This window comes from Antedon bifida, chromosome 1, assembly GCF_963402885.1.
Source record: "Antedon bifida chromosome 1, ecAntBifi1.1, whole genome shotgun sequence".
In the NCBI taxonomy this organism is placed as follows: domain Eukaryota; kingdom Metazoa; phylum Echinodermata; class Crinoidea; order Comatulida; family Antedonidae; genus Antedon; species Antedon bifida.
The window spans coordinates 9,579,190-9,603,206 of record NC_136226.1 but is presented as its reverse complement, the minus strand read 5'-3'; the positions used below and the strand labels follow the sequence as shown (position 1 = coordinate 9,603,206).

The 24,017-nt window shown below is 33.7% G+C and overlaps 4 protein-coding genes across 5 annotated transcripts; 3 read left to right on the top strand and 1 right to left on the bottom strand.

Moving 5' to 3' along the window:
* Positions 1–960: 960 nt before the first annotated feature.
* On the top strand, positions 961–7,347 carry LOC144841150 (D-ribitol-5-phosphate cytidylyltransferase-like). The gene is made up of 8 exons (XM_078697367.1): positions 961–1,118; positions 1,917–2,196; positions 2,520–2,669; positions 3,216–3,320; positions 3,946–3,991; positions 4,532–4,617; positions 4,846–4,911; positions 5,773–7,347. Exons 1-8 carry the CDS (start codon positions 988–990, stop codon positions 6,073–6,075), a joined length of 1,167 nt encoding a protein of 388 aa, XP_078553493.1. The 5' UTR covers positions 961–987; the 3' UTR covers positions 6,076–7,347.
* Positions 7,348–7,737: 390 nt separating this feature from the next.
* Positions 7,738–10,704, bottom strand: LOC144841156 (uncharacterized). Of its 2 annotated transcripts, none has more exons than XM_078697387.1 (4): positions 10,566–10,704; positions 9,275–9,528; positions 8,924–9,043; positions 7,738–8,178 (listed from the first exon to the last, which is right to left on the bottom strand). In XM_078697387.1, exons 1-4 carry the CDS (start codon positions 10,570–10,572, stop codon positions 8,050–8,052), a joined length of 510 nt encoding a protein of 169 aa, XP_078553513.1. In that variant the 5' UTR covers positions 10,573–10,704; the 3' UTR covers positions 7,738–8,049. The 2 variants fall into 2 exon arrangements, with proteins under 2 accessions (XP_078553513.1, XP_078553506.1); XM_078697380.1 differs by lacking the exon at positions 10,566–10,704 and adding an exon at positions 10,003–10,118.
* Positions 10,705–10,785: 81 nt separating this feature from the next.
* LOC144834496 (uncharacterized) lies at positions 10,786–14,344 on the top strand. Its single transcript, XM_078689323.1, has 10 exons — positions 10,786–10,858; positions 11,132–11,184; positions 11,399–11,419; positions 11,631–11,651; positions 11,808–12,086; positions 12,242–12,287; positions 12,408–12,560; positions 12,813–12,887; positions 13,081–13,185; positions 13,616–14,344. Exons 1-10 carry the CDS (start codon positions 10,786–10,788, stop codon positions 13,726–13,728), a joined length of 939 nt encoding a protein of 312 aa, XP_078545449.1. The 3' UTR covers positions 13,729–14,344.
* Positions 14,345–14,655: 311 nt separating this feature from the next.
* On the top strand, positions 14,656–23,866 carry LOC144840803 (protogenin-like). The gene is made up of 13 exons (XM_078696847.1): positions 14,656–14,981; positions 16,167–16,340; positions 16,714–16,886; positions 17,192–17,260; positions 17,537–17,707; positions 18,009–18,425; positions 18,682–18,795; positions 18,930–19,391; positions 19,601–19,900; positions 20,099–20,249; positions 20,939–21,078; positions 21,999–22,106; positions 22,551–23,866. Exons 1-13 carry the CDS (start codon positions 14,920–14,922, stop codon positions 22,751–22,753), a joined length of 2,544 nt encoding a protein of 847 aa, XP_078552973.1. The 5' UTR covers positions 14,656–14,919; the 3' UTR covers positions 22,754–23,866.
* The last annotated feature ends 151 nt before the right edge of the window (positions 23,867–24,017 follow it).

Below are 24,017 nucleotides of genomic sequence, written 5' to 3'. Positions count from 1 at the left end.
TGATTAGCGCATCTTCATGTGTTTTGTAAGGTTAATTCTTCACCACAGAATTAGGGTCACTGATTTCGAATTGAAAAAAGTGACAAGATCACGTGTGTTATTTCCTATCACACACTTGTCTGTGGTTAAAACCAATGACAGGTCAACTTTTAAACTTTTCTGTTTATCGGTAATTCGTGTTTAATTTGATAGGCCTAAAATATTTAACCAACCAAGGCTTACTGTTTATCATTTAATATTGATGGTTAACCACCTACACACATATTTTTATAATTCCTGCGTTAAAAACACGTACAGGGAATTTAAAATGGGAAACTGTCACAAACGACCCAATGTTATGGTAAGGTTGATTTGATGGTCTTTTGTAACAACAGTTACATATCGGATATTAAACATAAGTAAGTTGTTAATTTTGTTGTAATGTTAGTTTGCTGAACGGATGAGATGCATAATTCACCTAAAATAATGTTGACATGTTTTGGCATATCTACCAGGAAAACATATGAAGCGTTAAGTTTCGTATGAAACAAATAAAAGGTTTTAACACTATTCGTTAATTAATTGTAAAACGGAAGTACTTTTGTTGATTATCACAACATATTAATGTAATGAACGCCCACGTTTTGCTCGGACAAGTCGTTATTCTTTTAAAAAGCGGTTTCGAAGTTAAGTCTGCCCTCGCCTGCTGTGTGCGGCCGTTCAGTCTCACATCCAGGAGTTTCAATATATGAAACTGCTCGTTGTTTCTAAATACATGCGGTCCGCCGCAAAATGAAATTAATACGCTTGATATATCCAAGCATGCTGAGAATAACGTCAACCACAAAAGTCACTATTTCTCTGCTTACAATTATTACATAACTCTGATATAAATATTGTACAAAGTTTGGATACTGTAGAGGGCGCACTAGCTGAAATTTGATATCCACACATGTCACGTTTGTTGTTTGTTGACATTCATTCATTCATGGCCTAGCCTCAAAGAAGATGGAGTTGCCCACTTACGTTATTCTTCCAGCCGCTGGAAGCGGGGAGAGGATGGGGATTAAACAACCAAAACAATTTTGCAATGTATTAGGTCTTCCTCTTATTGTTTATACGATTGAATGTTTTGAAAGGTTAGTGAAAGTGTTTTTAAAATCGAATACTAAAAGCTAGGCCTAACTATGTGAGGTCAAATGTTACCAGACAGAACACTCCTCAATATGTGTTACGAGGAAGGTCAGTATTTCCACTGTAGGCCTACTATAAAACTAGGCTAGTGTACAGAAGAAACTTTTGGATCTTAATGGCTTGGATGATGAACTATTATCTTAGTACACACACGTCTTTGGTTTTTTTTTCAAATTAAACTAATTAATTGTTATTGTTGTGAATCTGATGAGGTTTGATTTATTTATATTTATTTAATTTAAAACTTAATTTAAACATTGATTAAAGAAAATCAATTAATCATTTTGTTAGACCATTTACCTCCATGGTTAGACTGTACAGTCTGCAGTATTGTAGTTTATACTTTGACCTTGGTTTGGGTGTATATTAGCCAAAATTTGTGGGGGTGTTCAAATCAGAAGTTATTCTATTAAGTATTATTTATCTCTTTGTTTGCTAATCTTTACTGTCTGATATTTTATTATACCATCATTTTTTAGAGGAAACATTGCTGAATGATGTGTGGGCTATTATAAATCAAAGCCAGTAATATACTTTAATAATATCTGTGAACACTACACATGATTACAAAGTTATATTCAGCCATAATTATACAGTTCATTTTTTACATAATTATATATGTATAATATATAGATTGTCATCATGTAATACAATACAATGCTCTGAGTCTTAGATAATAATAATACAGTTACTGTATTAGTCTTTAAATGCAATTAATCTTCACAGTTTATTTATATTTTCAGGTTGCCATGGATAACGAAAATCTTTATTGTAATTTCACTTGATCGAATAAATTACATGCAAAGAATTTTACTTGAGAATGATTTCCAGAAGGTAGAATTGGTAGAGGGCGCTTCCACGAGACATAGGTCAATTAGAAATGGCATTAACGCTATAAGCAGTGACGAGGATGACGAGCAGGCATACCTGGAAAAAAGTGTTGTGATCGTTCATGATGCAGTTAGACCATTCGTTGATGAAAATATTTTAAAGAAGATTGCATTAGCCGCTTCAGAATTTGGGGTTAGCCATATTTTTACTAAGTTCTTCAAGCCATTGGTCTCATGCACCTTTGATAAAGAATTTTGTGCACTACAGTAAAACCCCTCGCTTTAAGGGGACACCGCCAGAGCTCGATATTTCACTTGTCCGGCGTACATTGTCTAGTTAAAACTGCTCCGGGTTAGTCAACCTACCTTCTGTCAAGCCCGGGTGTCTAGCTAAGTGTGTAAACAATTAGGCCTCACACCCATATTCATGGGACAGTGACAATTTTCTGTATTTACATTTATATTCTTTAAATCTCTTGAAAGTTATGATAACAATTCAGTTTTTTTGTTTTCTAGGCTGCTGGTTGCATCCGTCCTTTAGTATCGACAACAGTTGCGGCTGATGAAGAAGGCTTCCTAGATCACACTCTAGTAAGATCTAAGTACAGAGCCAGTCAAACACCACAGGCATTCTCTTACCCCATAATTAAAACAGCTTATGAAAAGGTAATCATTAAAATAAGACACACTCCATATGCTGTTTGAAATACCATATGATGGAGTAGAGTAACCAGGCCTATAGGCATTCAAGTCTATTGTGGTGTAAAACTCTTGAGAAACTACACAATGCATAACCAATTGCACTGTACATAGTACTGTACTGAATAACATGATTCTGTCTATAAGTAGGAACATTCTGTGCAAATATTCCAATCATCTCAAAGGAATCAACCAATAATGTATTCCTATTAAGGGATACCTTTGTTGGGTCACAAGAATTATTACTACTTATTATTTACTGGTCCATAACTAGAAGTTTGATTTTTTTGTTGTCAATATACAATTATATACATATAAAATGCATTTCTTCCTAGAGTAGAGGTGTCACTTGAATAGGATTGGCCATATTTTTAAACCATATGTTTACCCTTGTTCTTTTCACAGAAAGTTGTCCCCTTAATGGAGGTTCCCTCCCCCCTCCCACAAAAGGAGAGCTTCTATGATAGTATGTTTATTTAAATTCATTAATTAATTTGTTTATTATTCTTTCAGATCTCAGAACATAACTTAGATTTTGGAACAGAGTGCTTACATGTTGCTCAGGAATATTGCCAAGTGAAAGCTAAGCTTATTGAAGCACCAGAGGATGTGTGGAAGGTACAGCAAATGTATCATCATAATTATGATTATTATTATTATATTAAGAACATTTATTTATATCGAAATCATCATCAATTTATTCAATTTCAATTACATTTATTCAATAATACCCCAAGATAAAGGCAAATATCATAAAATAAATATTTTATCAGTTTCAATTTTTTCAATTTATTTCCACAATATAACATACATATAATATACAATAACATAATGATAAACTAGTTTGTTAATAAATAAAATTGCATACAAATACAATGAAAAGTAGTTCAGTCATGTAGGGGGAGAGTCATATAAGTAAGAAAATTCAGCCCACCCTAAGATATAACATTAAATACGAAAAAAAATAAAATAAAATATTATCAGAAGTATAAAAATCATATTAATCATTACTATACTAAATCATCATTAATATCATTAAGAATATTTCAACCTCATGAGGTTATTCAGGTTGGAGACTTATCCATCTTAAACGTTTGTGTACAATACGATACACAGTACCTGAGTGGCATCTGATAAGGTGTTAGTCTTATATGGACCTATTTCTTCATGATTAGACCATGGTTTTACTGTTTCTGATAACATTATGTTTATGTTTACTAATGGAGTTGTTGTAATATTCTAGATAACATATAGGAGAGATTTGTATGCTGCTGAAGCCATTATTAAAGGTAATTTATCAAAATGTTTATCGTTATCTAGAATTGTATATACACAGTGTTTGATAAATATGATGATTAAATTTTATAATGTCATAAATTGTTCAAACATTTCTGTATAATACGTCTATGCACAGAAGACAGATGTAAGTGTGTATTCTAAGACTGTAAAGTTTTATTGTAGCTCATTGTAAGATAAACTGAAGTCAACTGACAAGAAACTCCCCAATGTGTGCCTCAATCAATCTTATTATATTTCCAAAATGGCAAGATTTAAGTTAACCAAGATTGAGTACATACTTTGTTGTGTCCCTTAAAATATTACACTGCTTTCATATACTGTATACAGAGTCTTCAGGTTCAGAAACTGTAAATACAGCATGACCCCTCATTTGTGACACCCCTACTCACAGGGCATCCCTATTAAGGGGACAATGTGTTTGTCTCCCCTTGAGTGGGTTATACTGAGCTTTGAAATATATAGTATGTAAAAATTGATAAATATATGTTGCTTTAAAATGTTCATAAAAACGTTTTTGTATTCTCCTTCAGAAAAACGTGTTTCTCCTTGTCTGGTTGGATTTGATGATAATCGTTTAGTCAAAAGTATTCAGTCAAAGTTATCTGAAAAATCACTGGTAAAGTTAACAATCCTATTTTCTGTACAGTATTTTGTGTCAAAATATAAATAGTAAAGCTCTGTCTACACTATCAACTTTATGTGACAAAAAAATGTGATATGCCCATATATGGACATGACGATGTCATATCACTATCATATTTAAGCATATCACTACCATATTTTGGCACATCACACTTTTTGACAGTGTAGACGGAGCTTAACATTTGTTGTGATTGTCTTCCAGTGTTGTACAAGTGTTCATTGGATGACCAGCACACCCAAACATATCAACTCTATCGCTATCATGATTGTAAGTATTATATATTCATGTAGGATATTTATAGGTTGGTATTTTATTCTCGTCCTTGGATGAGCGTCTGCCCACAACAATACATTTAATTCAGTTACTTTATGATTAACCATCTGTGACATTATGCAATACATTACTAAAGCTTAGAATTCATCCAAATTACAGTGAGTACAAAAACGCTAGTACTGTATATAGTATAGATCCCCTCCTTTGGGACAATCCAATTGAGGGGACAAAATTTCACTATAAACGAAATTTAAAATTTATATGACCAACCCGTATTCAGGGAACACCCTATTATTTAAGGTGACCCTTTGTGTGAAACATTTTAATACTATAACCCCTATTCAGAGGATACCCCTATTAAGTGGACAATTTGTAGGGTGTTGGCAGTGTTCTACTATTTAAGCATTATCTGAAAAGAATCTCATATATAACAGAAATCCAACCCAAGATACGCATTTGTAATCATCTTCCCAGTTCCCAGATGTTAATTGGATGTCTTGAAATTAGCTACTTGATAAATATTAATTATTAAATATGCAATATTCTGCAACAATAGTGTTTGTAATTGAGTTTGTAGTTGGAAGAGGTTACTGTTCTCTAATTCTACTGTTTAAAAAAAATATAATATACATTTAAAAAAAATATAATATACATTTTAAAAAGCTATAGATACATTTAATTTGTTAATGCCTATAATAGTTTGATCAATAATATGAAGGTTTAATGAAAGTAGTATTTAATGGACATACTATTGCATGCCATGTGACCCATAATCGTTCAATCAAATGACAGGAATTTATTTATATTGTTATAATAGTGTTTATTGCTCACACCTATATTCTATTTTGTATTTAGGAAGGAGAGGAAAGTTTGCAAGACCAAGGTAATGAAACTTTAAACTGGTTAATGACACACGCTACTGAAGGTGGGTGTCTCATAATGATATTATTAACAACGTCTCAACCAAATGTGGAGAAACTTCATCAAATTGCGCGCACACTAAGTGAAAGATCAAAACAAAACTGTGTCAACGTTAGCATCCTGGTCCTTGAAGAGAAAACGTATTACATGGGTGCGGTTGAACGCATTGGATCCCTAGTGACCACGTTGATGTTTGACCGACTTCCTGCGTTTAGTGGTCAAGTTTTTATGGTTTGATGTTTTTATCCAGGTTCTCTAATTTATTTATTTTACTAAACTTACCTTTTTTGGTATGGTGTATAAATGACCGTCCAGTGTGCTGATGTGTATGTTGAAGCAATAATTGAATCCATTTGACTTGCCAGTTTAAAAAATACCTCTTGACATTCATAGCACTAGTATTCATCCAAGTTTGACAAAAACCATATGTTGCCATCATTATCACAAACATGTTTTATTTGTGTTAACATTATGTGCGCATAAACTGATTAAAATAATGTAGATTGCTCTTATCTAGACGACCCCTAGCCCCAGTCTATTGTTGGTCACTATACTCCCAAAGTACACCTTCAATTTTAGCGATGAGGTAGGTATATTTTTTGCTAGATTGTACTTGAAATCTATTTCTAGTCTGCGACCTTTGACACACCCACCAATACATGACATGACAGTAGATTTCACAAATCTACATACAAGGATACAAGTCAATAGTAATTGCATCGGTGCCAATATATTTATTTTTGTTTGGTAAGAATAGTTTGCTAATCATAGTACAGTAGAAATGATTAAAGTATAGACCATCAAGTAGAAATTTTATATTTTTAACATTTTTTTTTAAAATTTTGTAAAAGCCATTTAAAATTAGTTTTTAATATGTACAGTTTAATATATCAATTTAACAATAGATTGTTTCTTTATTTGTTAAAAAATAAGAATTTAAAGTCCACCTAACAAATAAGAATAATACACACAGTATTTTTTAGTACAGTACTGTGTAGTTGCATTTAAAACTAAAATTATTTGGGCTTGGTCCTCTGTTAAATTTCTATTAGTAAAATAAGCATTCATAGTTATTAGTACATTTAATGTATAATTACCTACGGTAGATAAATATGGTAGTAGAAATTGAATACAGTATGTATCACATAACTAAATATGGTATACAGTATGCGAAATGTTCACCAAAACTGTGTATATAGTTTATGTACTCAATAAATAAATAATTATAAAGTTGGTTTATTTAATGAGTTGACTACTTATATGATTATACTGTGCATATTATAACCTCCATTGAGCAATTATACAAAGCTGTAGTTGTCTTGCGTGTACCCACTTGTACTCCTGTGCGTGAAACATCATTGATGGTGATGATGGCAGTAGAACAACTTATCATTGCAACATAAGGAGGTAAAGAATAATACTGTATGTTTGTTTACTTACATTATGTTTAGTGTGCATGTAATACATGTGGATGTAGTTGTGCTGAGTGGAGGGGACACCCATTTTCTTCTGCCCAGACCAAAGCTTATTATAAGGTCTTCTACCCAGACATTAAGCTTATTTTAAAGTCTTCCATCCAGACCAAAGCTTATTTCAATATCTTCCACCCACCCTAAAGCTTATTTTAATATCTTCAACCCAGACCAAAGTTTATTTTAATGTCTTCTGCCCAGCCTAATTTCAACAAACCTAAGAAATCTATGGGTACCTGAAAGCACTGTTATTTCTTTCCCTCTAGACAGCTGCTCTAGACATCCCGGACATGTATTCAGGATTAGGAATTGCTTTCGTACTTAAACATTTTAAGTACAGTATGTCTGTCATTTTTGTTGCTCTATCATTTTGTAATCAACAGTGTATTAGTAATGATTTAGAAATCATGGACTCTTCACATTAAAATTAGAAATATAAAAATATATTTAGATGCAGATAACAAGTTTAATATCACTACAGTATTTTACAAAGTATAGTTAACATGGAATTATAATCTCATAAATATAAGTATATAAATGGAAATAATAGTATAATACAAAATTATTCTGACTAGATTAAAAATTGTTTAATGTATTTACAAAGTGTGTTTATTGACCAATTTAATGTTTGATTAAATGTTGTAATTATCTCGGTGACAATAACAATCTTGTCATGATTCTTTATAGGTCAAAGGTCACACTTCAGTTGATAAATAACACTTTGGTCAGTATTTGTTGTTTACCAAACAACATAGCCACCATCGGAACCACCAGTCATCCAGTTGCCCTGACGTTGTGTCATCACCACGTTCTGTCCTTGTGTTGCTGCCATTTGTGCATGGTTTGGAGCGTAGCCTGGAGGAGGAGGCTAAATTGGAAAAATTGAATTTGTTTAGTTTTTTAGCCTGTTTGAACGTAAGTTTGTTATTGTTCTTCCTATTGTCTGTAAATATTAAAGATGTATTGTCCCCCAAAAACATGAAAAATAAAGATTAATAAAATCAGACTTATTATTATTATCAGATATTATTTTGTAGTTTTAATAGTTAATCACTTCCATAGAAAAAAAAACAGAAACAAATTATGGTTTCACTTATAAAATGGCAAAATAAATGGTTAAATTCAATTCAATTATTTTTTCTGGGGGACAATACATCTTTAAATGCTGATTGCTATTTTAAAAACTAATAATTTGTATTTTAGAGTACCAGGAAAGAAATAAAAAAAAAAAACTTTGATAATGACCTTTCACCTTGAATCACATTCTGAATTGTATTTCAAAGCCTCTTTTCAAAACTACTGGAGCGTATATTTACTGAAATATTTCAGTAGGAGGAGAACAATGGCATTGTTTAAACTACCGTATTACAACGCATATTCATTGAAACCTCTCTTGTCTGAATCGGCCAAAAACCCCAGCTCAGTATAATGAATCTATCCGTTTTGCAAATGATATATTATGTACTGTAAAGTAAATTTAAAAATGAAACAAAAGTCTCCTATAACTCTGTTTTATCATAAATTGTTTAATGATGTGAAATGAACTGAATTTGTCTTTTAGAAATTGGACTTGATTAAAACTTGGATTGTGAACTATTAGTTGATAAACTTACTGGGATTGATGTTGGGTTCCTTGCGCCAGCATCAAATCCTCCTTGAACCACTAATGTACCTCCTTGTTGAAGTTGTGCAGGAGGCATTGGTGGCTGACTCATTGGAGGTGCTGCAAAGTTCTATGAAAATGATAACAAGAAAAATTAGTATCAGCTAGTTAATGTTAATATTCCAATAACGTAATTACTTGTCTTTTTAACTGTAAAGTCATAATTACTTTGCTTGTTATATTGAATTTCAATGGGATACTGTAAGATTGTATGTATAAACACCAAAAACGACAAAGACTACATTACATTATTTACGTACACCGATAATTCCAACACAGCACAGACAAATTTAATTCCTACCTGGGGTTGAGCAGTGTATGGTGGTGGTGGACCCTGTGGCCCTTGTGGTGCATAACCTGGTGGAGGTGTAGGTTGAAAACCACCGGCTGCAGCATGTGGGTAGTGCACAGGTGGGTACCCTTGTTGCTGAGGGTATCCTTGTTGCTGAGGGTATCCTGGTTGAGCTGGGTAACCCTGTTGTGTTGGATAGGCTCCAGCCTGTTGCACTGGGTATGCTGGCTGCTGTACTGGATAGGCCGGCTTCTTTTTCTTCTCTGGGAAAAAACATCAAATATCAAAAAATTATATTAGGCTTACTAGTTAATGACAAGAGTTTATTTCTTAGTTAGATGAAATCTAAAAATTAAACTACAATAGACCAAATAAAATAATTATCATTCATTGTTGTGTTTGTATTGGCAGTATTTTGTTTAAAAATCCAGTAAGCAAATTATTAATAGTAGTTATTAAGTTTAAGTATTTACAGTATTTTAGTTATTAATGTAGGTGTTCCATACAAAAATAGCTAATGTTATACGACGCCGCCCAGTGGTACTGCGACCGAAATCCATTAATGCACGGCCGAAATTAAGTACGACTGAAATTATCCTACTAGAAGTGTCTAGCTAGTCTAGGCCTAGACTTCCATACTTTAGTCAAACCCGCCCAGAAAAAGTCAATGTGTTCTAGGCCTAGTTAGATAGGCTCCACCGTAAAACAGTACTCTTCTATGTTGTAGAATGACTTACCTTTCTTACCGAACGGCATTTTAGCTTTCTTTTGACTAAAATAACAGTAGCTGCAGTGAGTATTGTGATCGTTTTTGATAAACTCTCTGCTGTGTGTTTACAATTTACATTATAATATACAAATTTGCATAATTACGTTATAGCTATTAATAGCCACAAAAGCGCCCTCTTTTATGACGCACTTCCTATGACGTAGGGCATGTGATTTTGAGTTTAATTTTCCAGAAAAATAACAAAAAATATGATTCATATATATTTATATATATATTATAACAGTATGTATAACAAAATATATCACATGAGGTGAGAAATAAGTACACTATTGTTTAAATCGGTTAACCGGACTACTGTATTTATTATATTATTATAGACTCTACCTATAGTACTAGAGGTATATAAGTAGACCGTTGTGTTCGTGAGGGGGGATAGACAAGACCATACACAACATATTTCATTTTAGTATTAAAATGCGCACCTTTATCGCGCCTATAAACTAATGTTTCAACCCGGGCCTATATCTATCCGAGATTACAAATTACTGTAACATTAAATACAATACGTACCTGCCATTTTCCTGTCGTTAATAGACCTGTGCAACTTGTGTGTCAGTGAAGGTGTGTATTGATTGAACTAAAAATACGCATCGACTGTTTGCACACATAATTTACAGGTCAGTAAATATCAAAGTCCAACGCGTTAAGCACTGTTTACAGTGTTTATTGTATCAAACATCTCGTTTTAAAACTTCAGTTACCTCAAAGAGAGAAAGTTATTCAATTCGATATGAACGCTTTTCTGAATTTGTTCTTTCCCGTCTTCCTTTTTGTTGCTGTTAATTGTGCACCAATTAACGAAGGTAGTTTACACTTTTTAATTTTTAGATAATTAGATACAAATCTTGAATAGTAGGTCATTAGTATTACTGAATTTATGTTCGTTCACACCGGACAAAAACACTGGGTGCTTCTCACCTTTGAAGTTAGCGGCCTCATTTCACCCTCTCCCTAAAAAAACATGCAAACATAACAAACTGGTGCATTAAAAGTTTGGAAGGCTCAGTTTTTGCAGCCAGAACCTATGGATGCATTTTGTTATAATATGATATGGACTTGTTTTTCTTTGCAACTAGGCGATGCACGTTCTCGTACGGATAGACGTCTGATTGATCTCAGCAAAAACAAGGTAAGTAAGATCAGAGTACTACAACTGAAAACTTTGGTTCACAACGCGGGCGGCGTACAAAAGATTACAGCGTGCGCACGACGTACGTGATAGTTCTTTATTTCTAAGGCCACCAAATGTTAGATTTATAAGTTTCTTATCTAAATATGGACAAAACATCTTTTCTTTAAATCTTTTTATAATTAATAAGTAATATTTTAAACATTTTTTGCAGCTGGAATTTTTAAAGAAACAGGTAAACTCTAATTTATATTTATTTTAAAATGAAATGTCATTGTACAAAGAAGTTATTTCTTGGAAAGATTTTGCTCTTAACAATGAATAGACAATGAGTATCCTTCATGATACACGTAGATCAAAAACCCATCTTGTAAAATTGTCCGTCCGTTTACACTATTTCTTATAAATATTGTTTTGTCTAATTTTTACAATGTTTTTTTTCTTAGATTGAAGATATAGGAAAAGGGGTAAGCATTCAAACTAATCATGAATAGTAACTTCTGATTAAATTTAAAATTTGAATTATTTATTTCCCTTTTTATCCCTAAACTTCGACACCTTTGTATTCAGGTAATTCAGAATAACCTATATTATTTTGTTATTCTTGCAATTCTTCTGAAAAGTTGAACGAACTTTCTCAGACGTACTCAACGCTTCCAAGCGATGATACAGAGCAAAATAGGAAGCAGATTGAAGGAGACAATGTAGATATTACGTCATCTGAGAATATTAAAAATAATTTGGGCGAAGAAAATCATTTTCTAGAAGGATCCGATAATAAACAGATAAAGCGAACAGAGGATTGGGAAAACAGAAAACTTCAAACTCAAACTGAAACTATAGAGGGCGACATGCTAACCAAATTTGAGCAATTAGAAACTGAAAAGCATATTTTACAGGAGGTTAGTAATGATTAATTTTATTATAATTAAAATATATAATAATAATAAACAATATTATTTCTAAACCGGCACACGTTCGAAATAGAACAACATTTGACGCGGGTTTATTCATTTGAATGAAGTCGGTTTTAATTTAATTATTCCATTTGTTTTAGCATCTTGAAAAAGTAAAAGAAAAACAAAGTGAAAATCAAGATAACGGTACGTTGCAACTGCATACTATTATTTGAAATAATAAACATTTTTGTTTTGCTATTCTGTAATCTACTTCACATCATACTTCACGTTCTGTCTTTAAGAATTACCGTATGTTTTTGGTAGGTTTTGACCCTATGGGTTACTTTGGTCATGTTAAATCAAGCGATCTTTTACGAGCTGCACCGGAGAAAAATATGGAGCTTCCGAACCGAGGTGTACACTCGGGAATGTTCGCTGATACTCCGTTTGCATCCGAAGAACTTGGAGCAGTGAAAGGTACGTTTGTACCTTTGCCTATTCTCTCTCACTCCCACTTTGCACTATTAAGAGCATTTTAACTGGACAGTAGTCACACTACAGATACAAAGAGCACACTTTTCATTAATGTTCACATTTAAATTAACATTTTCGCCTATACCTACTGAACATAAACAAGAGGGCAGTTCTAGAACTTCCTGTCTTTAGAAAGAGAACGAATGGTATAAATTAGAAAATAATTCATTGTCTATCCTTATTTTCGCATTTAAGGATTAAAAAAGAGTAAAGAAGAAAATGACCAAAAGTCTGAGGAAGAAGAGTCAGAAATATCTGGTAATGACAAAGGTAACACCAAATCTTTATTTTAGCTTGGAATAAATTATCACTTTTTAATTCTGCTGACTAATAATATTGGCCAGTATTTTTTGTCAGTACCAATGTTTATCTAGTGTGAATGTGTGCGGTAAATTTTGCAAGACGCAAGGTTAAAAAGTTGCCAAGAGTGTTAACCGAGTTACAACGTCTTACTTATTTATAGTTGCAGATGTGTTGATAGCGGCTTTGGTGTCTGATATTCAACTTCTTTTAAACAACGGAGTTGACTTTGACGAGATACATAAGATGTTACAGGAAAAAATTGATAGTAATTCGCATTTAATACGTTGATTATTATATAGCAAATCACCACATTTCACACTATAACATTGTTCATATCATCATTTTGGCTAAGTTTTCGTCGTGATAACAGTCCAATCTGAACACTGACTGACATCTCATCGTTGCTATATATAGAAGCCATCACTGCGCAAAGTAAATCATTCTCCTGGCATTCTCTGCACCATCATCGTCTTCTTGGTAATTACTATTTTCATTTTAAACTTCCTCTTTTCTTATACTATCACCATCTTGTAATACCCTCCACCTCGATATACCCATATTATAACCATCTCGGCCTACCTCGCTACCACCATCATCAATCAATGGACGGTCCATCAACCACCTTCATTCAGTCTGGTGTACATAAGTTAAATTCTAATTTTTAAAGCAAAATAATTTGGAACATTTCTTCGTAGACTTAAATGATACCTCGAGTGCAGAGAAGGAGCTAGCAGATTTGATGGATAAGGCAAGGGGAGTCGATGGCCAAGATTATACTGAACGAAAACTTCATGATATTATGATGTAGCCTAGTAAAGCAAAATATATACATTATATATTATATATAAACACTGAATTAAAGGACTGTAAATAATACTAAATCTTGGAGGTATTATCTTCATGACCAAACTACTACAGTAGGCCTAGCAGCGGTTTTCCTAATGGATGTACAGGATCTGAAGTGAAGGAATAAGTGTAATTCCTTCATGGTTGAAGCAAGTTCAGTTTGAGGAGTAGTAAGCCTACACGTCCATCGTACATATAGGCGTACATTTTATTTAGGGCAAAACGAAACGTTTTATGAACTTGCTTTCCAATCTCTGAAACTATCCTAGTACAAGAGTACGTAGATTTAGTTCCAAGTCCATCGCGAATTAGTTGACATTGCAAAATAAAGGGTATTGTAAGCCAAAATAGTATAACGACAGGAAAGAAATTGATAATAACGGAAATTGTAGACAGGAGGCAGTTAAGACTTGTTCACGTTTAAAAGGAACATTATTGGGGCCAAGAAATTGAAATTTAGAACAAGGCGTTGTTAATTATATAACAGTCCACATTCGCTATTGTTTATTGGGAAAATATAAATTACCAATCAGCGTTGTGTGCTTAAGCTGAAAAGAGTATGAGCCTAGACAATTATAAATAAACTATAAAGAAAGAGAATACGAGAGAATAAAGAGAATATAATGGTGTTTTGAGAGTTAAATCCAATGCTACAAGACCACTTCAACATCGATGCCTTTATTTAACGTCCTTTTATTTTCTTATCTGATTTTATTTTTTGAAAAGCAAAAATACGGCCTAGGGGTAAGTTCTTTTAAAATTCAGACAATAATAAAGAGTTTGATTCTATGCTTTCTAACACCTTTGTAAATCCGTAATGAATAGAAATTAGATAAGCACTGAAATTGGACACCTTGCTTTGATGAGGCAATGCGTTCATCGGGACTCAATCACTCACAACGAATCTTCACGTCATTCAGCTATGATGGCATTACTGGCTATAGGCTTCAACCGGGTTTAAAACACATTTCGTTTCCGTATTTTAAACAGTGATAGTAATAACAGACGCCTAGTATCTATTTAACGAGGGTCAACCATTTGTCTGAAGTAGAAGAGACGAAGCTTGATGTTTTTAGTAAAGAAATCTATTTTCTAACTTTGTGAATCCGTTACCAGTATCTTCTGTATCCAGTCGCGGACGAACAATAGAAACATGACAAATTTGTGGTCCGTTTTACTTCCTACGTTGGTGATAATTACCGGATTTCTCGACAAGTAAGCTTAAGTATACTTTTGTTCTTATTTATAATATATTCGACATTGTTTATAGGTATTGTTCTACATAGGTTAGCTACCTTCTTTCGTTAATGTATCGTTGTTTCTTACTTTATCTTTACGGCAAGTCACCAATAACTTGTTGGGAATTTGTTTTTAAAAGTATACACGAATAAGAGGGTGTGTGCGGTGGTTTGCCTATATTGCTAGTGTATTTTGATTTATCTGTCAATAATAATAGTATAGAATATATCTTGGAAATGATTCCATGAATATATTGTACCCCTAAAGGCGATATTGGGTAATTAAAATCTGTACAGTGACGACTAATTTTTATATTTTGATCACACCATGTTAAATCGTGTTCTTAGCCCGTAAAGTCAAGGCCATTGTCTGTTCTAGTTTTTACCACTTGCGGTGCTTTCTCCTGGCGTACATGATTGCTTATTCATTTTAGCATGTGTTTTGGATTTCAATAAAGCTCTCAATAATCTTGAAATAGCTCATCATAAAGACCCCTGATGTGAGTAAACACTAGAATCACTATATTATTATGTCAATCCCCTGCATTACACTCTTGCCGTTTATGTTCAATTACCGAATGTTTTAAACACTAAAATATTAATGTTAATATTCATCATCATCTATTATAGTTACCAGAAACTACGCTGAATAATTTCAGATTAAAAAAAAATGGTAACTGCAAATAAAGAGACGAAAAAACATTGTGATTTTTTTGTTTGTTTCCACAAAAAGTATCCGTAAAAATGTTTGCGTCAATACACTGCCTGCATCGATCAGTAAGTTCATATTTTCCCGCGATTGTGGGAAGAAATTCATGATGAAGTCAAAGACTAATTATAATTGATAATTTCCCAATATTTTTATTCAAAAAGAAGTGTTTTTGCTTGTTCTCTCTGCTGCTTGCTTTTGTATTATTTTTTATGAATGATTTTTTGAAATTTGTTGTTTTGATATTTTCTGATATATTTATTGAAATGCTATATTTTATCTTTATGTGCTACTTGGTAAGAGGTTTCACTGGCTCTTGTCATAGGAATTTAGTTCCTGTTTGTGTTCCCTGCCACTTTGTACTTGTTTGTTGTTTTTATGATTGGCAAATAAGAATTATTAGTAAAAGTGTTTACCTCACTCAAACCACTAGTATCCGCTAATTAATTGCAGTGTTGACAGCAAACGGAGAGAGCTGCAGGCACCAACGGACCTTGCAGCTGAAGCCATTTCCCCCTTCAGCATTCGTGTTTCTTGGAAAGATCCGAATCAAGTTCGAGGAAAATTGACTTACACGATCATCTACAAAGTAGTCCCAGAACAGATCGAATTAGGCGAGCTTGGAGAGTAAGCCACATAACACTTGTTTTTCTAATAATTTTCTAATTTCTGACTTAAAATTAATTGTATTAAAACATTTGATTGATGTTAAATGCGTCAGTGTATATACATTTTTTATCAATTAATAATTATTTTATATTTTGATGACATGGATGACCTCGTAACATGTGCATGAGTTTAATTAGGCATACTTCGCCTACAGTACATTCATTTATGCAACTGTATAAATTACAGTAGTCATGGTGGATAGAAAAATAGTTTTTCTCCTACATTTAGTTAAATTATATTTGTAATGAGTTGGTGGAAATATATACACTTAATTTAGAAAATATTATTGCGGCATCACTTTTATATTTTTTGTTTTCTCATTTATAACTAGAAATGAAGAAATTGAAGTGATGAATACGGATTTTGTATTGATAGACAAGCTTCTGCCTTTGACAACTTATGTATTTGTTGTCATGGTTTCAAAGGGAAGATCAAAGAGTCCGCATAGTACATCGGTGATGAATACGACCAACGATCCTCTCGAGTGGGGAGCGACTCTGGAAGGTAAAAATAAGATGGCATTGATATAGAGATTTGAATAAGTAGAATACAACACTACTACGAATACGTACATTCTTAAGAAAACAAATAGTTGAATAAAACAAGATGGCTTGATGATGTTTTAAATTAAGACCGAAAGCAAGAGAAATACACATGAATAATATTGGTATAAGTTTATATTGTGAATGCTTAGATCTTTCTTAAAGAGCGCGATAAAATCGAGTCTTAAGCTCTGTCTATACTATCAACTTTATGTGACAACATATGTGATGTGCCCATATATAGACTAATATCGTTTCTTTTTGCAGCACCTGTGCTATTACGTGTTGTGGGACATGGTGACGGAGTTAAAGTCGTAGCGAGGACAACTGGATATTGTGAGTACAGTAATGTTTGTATTTCATATAAAAACAATTAGGCCTATTGGATTATTATTGAAGTATAAGAATAATGTAAATAGTTTTTGTTTGATTGAAATGAAATGAAAAGCTTTTTCTTCCCTTTAGTATCCCTTATATTAAGCCTCTATTTTAGGCCTACATTAAATTTACTACATCGTAACGTACATCTTGCTCACAAGGTCTTTATCGATTAATCGATAGGTCATTAATGATTATGATGATTTGATATTGTGTGTTTTTTTTCTGGTAAAGCATATAATGTTTACTATACCAAAAACAAAACATTGCCGCTTGAAGAATGGTCAGTGACACAGCAGAGAACAATCCGTCTTCCTGAACCATATAACAAATATTACTTTAGAGTAACCACTCAGATGTTGCATATGGAAAGCCCGCCCTCAAATATTGTCTCTTATCCAGAAGGTGAGTGGTTGTTCAAACTTTTACATGTTTGCTATCATCAGTAATAACTTTACTTACATGATTATAAAAGCATGCGATAATATACAATACTGTATAACCCTTCTTTGTTTATTTTATTAGGTTTTTTTTCTATTTTTCATTACAACACATTCTTCATTATGTTTATTAATTAGGCTTAGTAGATTTCTTTCAATAGGCCTATACTTTTTAAAACAGAAATAACTTTTGTATTCTGTATCTTTTCGAGTTTTCTTTTTGAGTTTTCATTTTACTATCGTATAATCTATTTCCTTGTCTACAGACTGTGGAGTTATGATAACTGCAGATTCTCCTCCTTCTGGAACCATCATGCAGTTCATAAAGTCCTCCTACGTTCGCTGTCGATACCGCTTTACGGCTCCTGCGAATAAGAAAGTCACTATCAACATAACGCGACTAGACTTCTTACCAGAGACCAATAACGAGTCCGTGCCAACAAAGTTTTTGATCCGTGAATCGATGGTATTTCAGACGTTTACTGATAGAGACCAAAAGACAAGGAAAATGGCGTCTATCTCCAGTCGGGATGGTTTAGATCTACCATTAATTGTGACGTCAACACAGCAGCAACTCAATGTGTTTTATACAGGACCAAGTACGGTGTCTGGTCTCTTTGCAGTTCACTATCAGTTTGAATTACCGGAAAACGTTTCATACCAACACCACGAGATCACAAAGAGTATGCTATTGTCATTCAGAAATTAGTGTGATAATATAAGTGTGTGTTTGTTTTAAATAAAAATAAATTAGTTTAAGTTATTATTCATTCTCAATCTAATCTAATCCATTAGTAGAGTTTTTACCAGAAAATCCACATGACTGTTCCTGATTAGAATAAAAAGGGCGATCGCTTTAGATGTGTGAATTGAAGAAATGTTATGTTGCAATAGAGTTGTATATTTCAAGATACCAACAATGAATTTCTGTTTTTTTAGAGGCACCAGAGTTCCTGTCGAAACCGAGGAATGCTTCCGCACAATCCGGCAGTCCGTCATTCTTGGTGTGTTCCGTTTATGGATATCCGAAACCTGTTATTTCGTGGTTGAAAGGTAATACAAACAAGTTATTATTATTGCTGAATCTGTGTATTTGACACTGTGATTTGTTTAAATTACATAAGTTTGTACAGAGAGAATTCCCCAATTTGTATATCACACATGGATTTTTCCAATTTTCCTTTCAGATGGCAATAGTTCAGTGGCAGCAGTCATAGAAGGACGTCTTCTGGAAACTCTAATGGAAGGTGTATTCTTTATCAGCAAGACAGTAAAAGAAGACGCCGGAACCTACACGTGTGTTGCAGAGAATTGGGCAGGTCGCATAACAGCAGATGCTGTATTAACCGTCCTAGTTCCACCAACCTTCATTGAAAAACCAGAAGACATTGAAACGACGGAAGGGAATGACGTCACTCTTAGATGCCGTGCAGACGGTGTTCCTAAACCAGAAATAAAATGGAAGAAACTGAAATATGACATTGTACCAAATGATAAATATTTGTTGAGCGAGGGTGGTGAAATTTTGACAATTAATAACGTTAATAAGGATGATTCTTCTACTTACATCTGTGAGATAAATAGTCCGATGGACACAAGTTTTCGACCCGAGTTTGCCAGAGCAAAACTAGAAGTGACAAGAGTGCCAGGTAAGATGTAATTTATCTTTTACTTTTGATTACCTAAGTCTTGTTCACTATATACTGGCATGTGTTTAGAAATGATGTTAATATATTAGCCTAATCATAGTTACATTTTTTCAGGATGTTATGGTTTTAATTCTATTTTTTTATTTGACTGTTACTTAAAAAAGTGAAAATAAAATGCGAAACATTTTTTTTATAAAATTATATCGTAGACGAATCACGGGTACCGCCTCAAGTGGAATCTTTGACAGTTATCCCACGATCAGACGCCATACACATTATGTGGGAACCTCCAGATAGCGAGCAAGGCACTATAGTACGTGGATATATACTTGGTATTGGCAAGAATCTTCCTGACGTCGTTATCAAAGAATTGGACAGCAACAAGTTATCGTATACTTATGTTAATGTGAGACCGTCCGCGAGTTACGTCATCAAGTTAAGAGCATTCAACCAAGCTGGAGAGGGCGAACCTGTGTATAAAATTGTTGAGATACCAGATACTGATACAGGTATTTATATTGGTCGAAAGACTTTTCTTGATTTGGTAATAATATTTTCGTGTTGATGATCCAATGTTCGTAGAAGATTTGGACTTTTCTTAAGTTATTCGCCGCTGGTGGCGCTTTAAAAAAAGTTTAACAAGTCAACAACTAATCGATAGTTATAGCTTATCGTATTTTTATCTGTCATAAATTTTATTTTATTAGTTGATAGTAGACCACTTGACCCACCGTTCGCCGTGAAACTCCAGACCACAGGTCCATCAACGATGATTGTGGCCTTTATGGCACCTGATGGAGCGGATGGTAAAGTGATGTATACAGTTAAATATACACCATCTTATCCTCTGAATGTGAAGTAAGTTCTTAAGTTGTTCACCACTCGATTTTGTTAGAAATCCAATATTTAATAAAGATGCATTTTGAAATATTGTACATAAAGTCCGTCATACGGAGATTCAGTCAATGCCCTACATTTTAACAGCTTGTTCAATTATTTGGAAGTGTAATAATGCCAAATGGCCACTTACTTCGTACATTAAACTCTTTGAGAATTAAGTCTATAATGTTTCTAAAATTGTTTAAGATTATCATTAATGGCGTTAGGATGAATGTCTCGAAAGCCTCAATAGGGAATTACAGTAAAAACTCTCCTTTTAGACATCCTTGGGGACACTTTCCTGTAAAACCAACGAGGGGGAATTAATGTTTTCACTACAGAAACACAGGGGACACCTCTATTATGTTGACACTTTGTTGAGTCCCATACATAGATGTCCTTCTCAATATAGGTATCATATTCAAAATAAAATAGTAGTTGACCCCATGATACATATGTAATCTCAGTCCCCAAACCCATACAACAAGAAAAGAAGCCAATCTAGTTGTTTTAAATATGTCATGTTTAATGTGGGACGATGCGGCCAGGCCACACACGCCAATTGCACCATACGTTGCGAAGCCCGTGTCGTACAACTACGATGTAATTTAAACACGTAGCGAAGAGTTAACAATCATTATTCTCTAACATATGTTTTATTTGTTTAGATTAATAAATACAACTGAAACCACGTTGACTTTGACAAACTTAAAGCCATATACAGTGTACGAAGTGAGTGTTAAAAGAACAACAATCGAGGGTTCAAGTCGCTACAGCATTGTGTCTTTTAACAAAACGTTTGAAGATGGTATGTATATCAATATCAATATTCAAATTGACCAGTAACCATGTTCACCAATCACACTTATATAAAGGGAAACAATTCTACTTAAAATTGTAATAAATTCTCTCATCTAAGTGAAATATTTAAATATTTACTGACTTAAGTGAAATGCTTAACATTTAAGAGCAATATGATTGGTGAATACGACCATGATTTGTCAAGTTATACCAGATTTGATCAGTGTTATACTCCTTGTATAACTTTTACTTCACCGATTACAAGAAAATGATGATGACGAAGATGATTATGATGATGAGGACGATGATGATGATGAGGACGTTGATGATGAGGACGATGATGATGATGACGATGATGATGACCACGATGTTGACGATGATGATGAGGACGACGAGGACGATTATGATGATGATGACGATTATGATGACAATGATGATGACGATTATGATGAGGACAATGAAGATGATGACGATTATGATGATGACGATGTTGACGATGACGATTATGATGATGACGATTATGATGATGACGATTATGATGATGATGAGGAGGAGGAGGAGGACGATGATGATAAGGACGATGATGATGATGACGATGATGATGAGGACGATGATGATGACGCTGATGATGATGATGACGGTTATGATGATGATGATGACGATTATGATGATTATGACGATTATGATGAGGACAATGAAGATGATGACGATTATGATGACGATGATGATGACGATTATGATGAGGACAATGAAGATGATGACGATTATGATGATGATGACGATGTTGACGATGACGATTATGATGATGATAAGGACGATGATGATGACGATGATGATGAGGACGATGAGGATGGCGCTGATGATGATGATGACGATGACGCTGATGATGAAAATAAGTTTTTAAACTGTTGTTTATATTCGTTTCAGCTCCAAGTTCCCCGCCAAGTGATCCAACGTTAGTTTTATCTGAATACAGTTGCGGAGCCATTATTGTGAATTGGCTTCCACCTGCCAAGCCAAACGGCATTATTAATGGTAAGTGTAGGTAATAATAATATGATGATAATAGAGGGACAGCCAGAAAGAATATCGTCCAATGTTGAACTAATGTTCCATAACGTGTTTGTGTGCATTTGGAGCTTTATGTGTTTTACATTAAGTTTATCTTACTTATCTGATGATGTTATAACTGAGAAAATATGCAAAATGGAAAATACTTTTATATATGCTATTATATAATAACGGTAACTAACGATAACTACTAAAAATATCAACAAAGTACACATTTGAAAGTGATGGTTTTGTCTGAATACGTCAGGTAGAGCACTGTATAATCTCATGTACTTTCTGGCACTGCGACAGCGCCAGGATTCGAATCCAGTATTATTTGGTAAGACAAGACCATGGCATTAGTAAAGAACGCATGTTAACATTTCCACATCACTTAAAAAAAGGCATTTTCGCATAATTTTGTTACAGCATACATCATAATGTACAGTATCAACTCTCACCTTGGTGACAGCGATTGGGTTGTTGAGGTAGCCGACGGAGGTGACTTGACACGTACGATACATGGATTGGTTAGCAGCACTAGGTATTACTTTAAGATGAAGGGACGGACGAGTAAAGGATGGGGACCAGTTTCGAACACCGTCTCTATGTCGACTGGACGTTGTCCTTAGGTGTAAGCATATACCGTAATGCTATGCAGAAGCATACAAACATTGTAATATATAAGACAAATAGGGTTTATTATTATTTTCACATATTGTTTGAAATAGCAAGACAATAATAGGCCAGATAACTTCACTCACTTTCGATAAATCGTCCGCGTGCCTGAGCTCCCTACTAAGGTTGAAGGATAGGATCCACGGAGAGCCTTCGTCCTCATTAATCATGTTTATTATGAAATATAATTGTAATATATTTAAATATTTTTTTATAGCCCGTGCTGTTGAGTGATATAACATTAAACGGCTCTTGAAGGAAAGATTTTCAAAACGTTAACGTTCATCTAAATCTTGGTTCCCACTAGGACGTAACGCAAGGACGTAAGCGCAACGCAAGCGTGTTGACCAATCACAAGCAAACATTCGGATAATCCATCGCTTGTGATTGGTTAAATTGCTTACGTCGTTGCGTTACGTCCTAGTGGGAACCAAGCTTGAGTAACGGTATGTCGCTTCCTCGCGTCTTCTCGATCACGAAAAAAAAATCTTGCATTGTTTGATAATCAAAATATTTTAAAAGAATGTAATATAATAGTTAATCACTTAATAAAATTAGGTTAACGAACTCATGCATTTATTCTTATAACACAATTGAGAATTCATTGAGTTAATAATTAGTTTTACAATGTGTTTTTATGATGTCAATGTCTCCCTAACTAGTGTAATGCAGGTAGGCCTATTAACGTTTTAATTCACAATGTTCCACGACAACCTTTATGTTAGTGAACATAAAGGAGAAACCCCCATTGGCCTTGTCGAACGCGTACTGAGGCCCACAATTACGTAAGTATTACTATTATTTTTAAACTAAACAAAATGTTAATTATTTTACAATATATTAATAATAGTTAAGTTTGCACTGACAAACATTTAAAATCGTTGGTTATAAAATCTGTATCTGTATTTGATATCTTATAGACAATATTAGTACCCATGTTCCAATCTGATTTTGCTCTAACCTACCTAAATTATGAAAATATATGATTATACTGTACTGTAAGTATACAGGAATAGGGAAAATCGAAACCGCCCGGTGATATATTGGAAATTAATTTTAATCATAATGTAGCCTACTATTGATGAATACAATAAACTTGTAAATATTTAACATAATGTTTGATTTATTAACATATTGCTAACAACACGGTTTCAAAGGACTCGAGTAGAATTAATAGCCTGTGCGACGTTAGCATTTTGATCTACTGTATCCTGTGCT

What these genes read in the sequence shown, in the direction of transcription:
- LOC144841150 (XM_078697367.1), top strand. Translation starts at nt 988, where the DNA reads ATGGAGTTGCCCACTTACGTTATTCTTCCAGCCGCTGGAAGCGGGGAG. An exon ending in TGCTGAAGCCATTATTAAAG is followed by an intron (nt 3,992 to 4,531) that starts GTAATTTATCAA and finishes ATTCTCCTTCAG; the next exon opens with AAAAACGTGTTTCTCCTTGT. An exon ending in AGTTATCTGAAAAATCACTG is followed by an intron (nt 4,618 to 4,845) that starts GTAAAGTTAACA and finishes ATTGTCTTCCAG; the next exon opens with TGTTGTACAAGTGTTCATTG.
- LOC144841156 (XM_078697380.1), bottom strand. An exon ending in CATACACTGCTCAACCCCAG is followed by an intron (nt 9,044 to 9,274) that starts GTAGGAATTAAA and finishes TCATTTTCATAG; the next exon opens with AACTTTGCAGCACCTCCAAT. An exon ending in GGAACCCAACATCAATCCCA is followed by an intron (nt 8,179 to 8,923) that starts GTAAGTTTATCA and finishes TTTCCAATTTAG; the next exon opens with CCTCCTCCTCCAGGCTACGC.
- LOC144834496 (XM_078689323.1), top strand. Translation starts at nt 10,786, where the DNA reads ATGAACGCTTTTCTGAATTTGTTCTTTCCCGTCTTCCTTTTTGTTGCT. An exon ending in AAGTGAAAATCAAGATAACG is followed by an intron (nt 12,288 to 12,407) that starts GTACGTTGCAAC and finishes TGTTTTTGGTAG; the next exon opens with GTTTTGACCCTATGGGTTAC. An exon ending in AGAACTTGGAGCAGTGAAAG is followed by an intron (nt 12,561 to 12,812) that starts GTACGTTTGTAC and finishes TTCGCATTTAAG; the next exon opens with GATTAAAAAAGAGTAAAGAA.
- LOC144840803 (XM_078696847.1), top strand. Translation starts at nt 14,920, where the DNA reads ATGACAAATTTGTGGTCCGTTTTACTTCCTACGTTGGTGATAATTACC. An exon ending in GAATTAGGCGAGCTTGGAGA is followed by an intron (nt 16,341 to 16,713) that starts GTAAGCCACATA and finishes ATTTATAACTAG; the next exon opens with AAATGAAGAAATTGAAGTGA. An exon ending in AGCGAGGACAACTGGATATT is followed by an intron (nt 17,261 to 17,536) that starts GTGAGTACAGTA and finishes TTTCTGGTAAAG; the next exon opens with CATATAATGTTTACTATACC.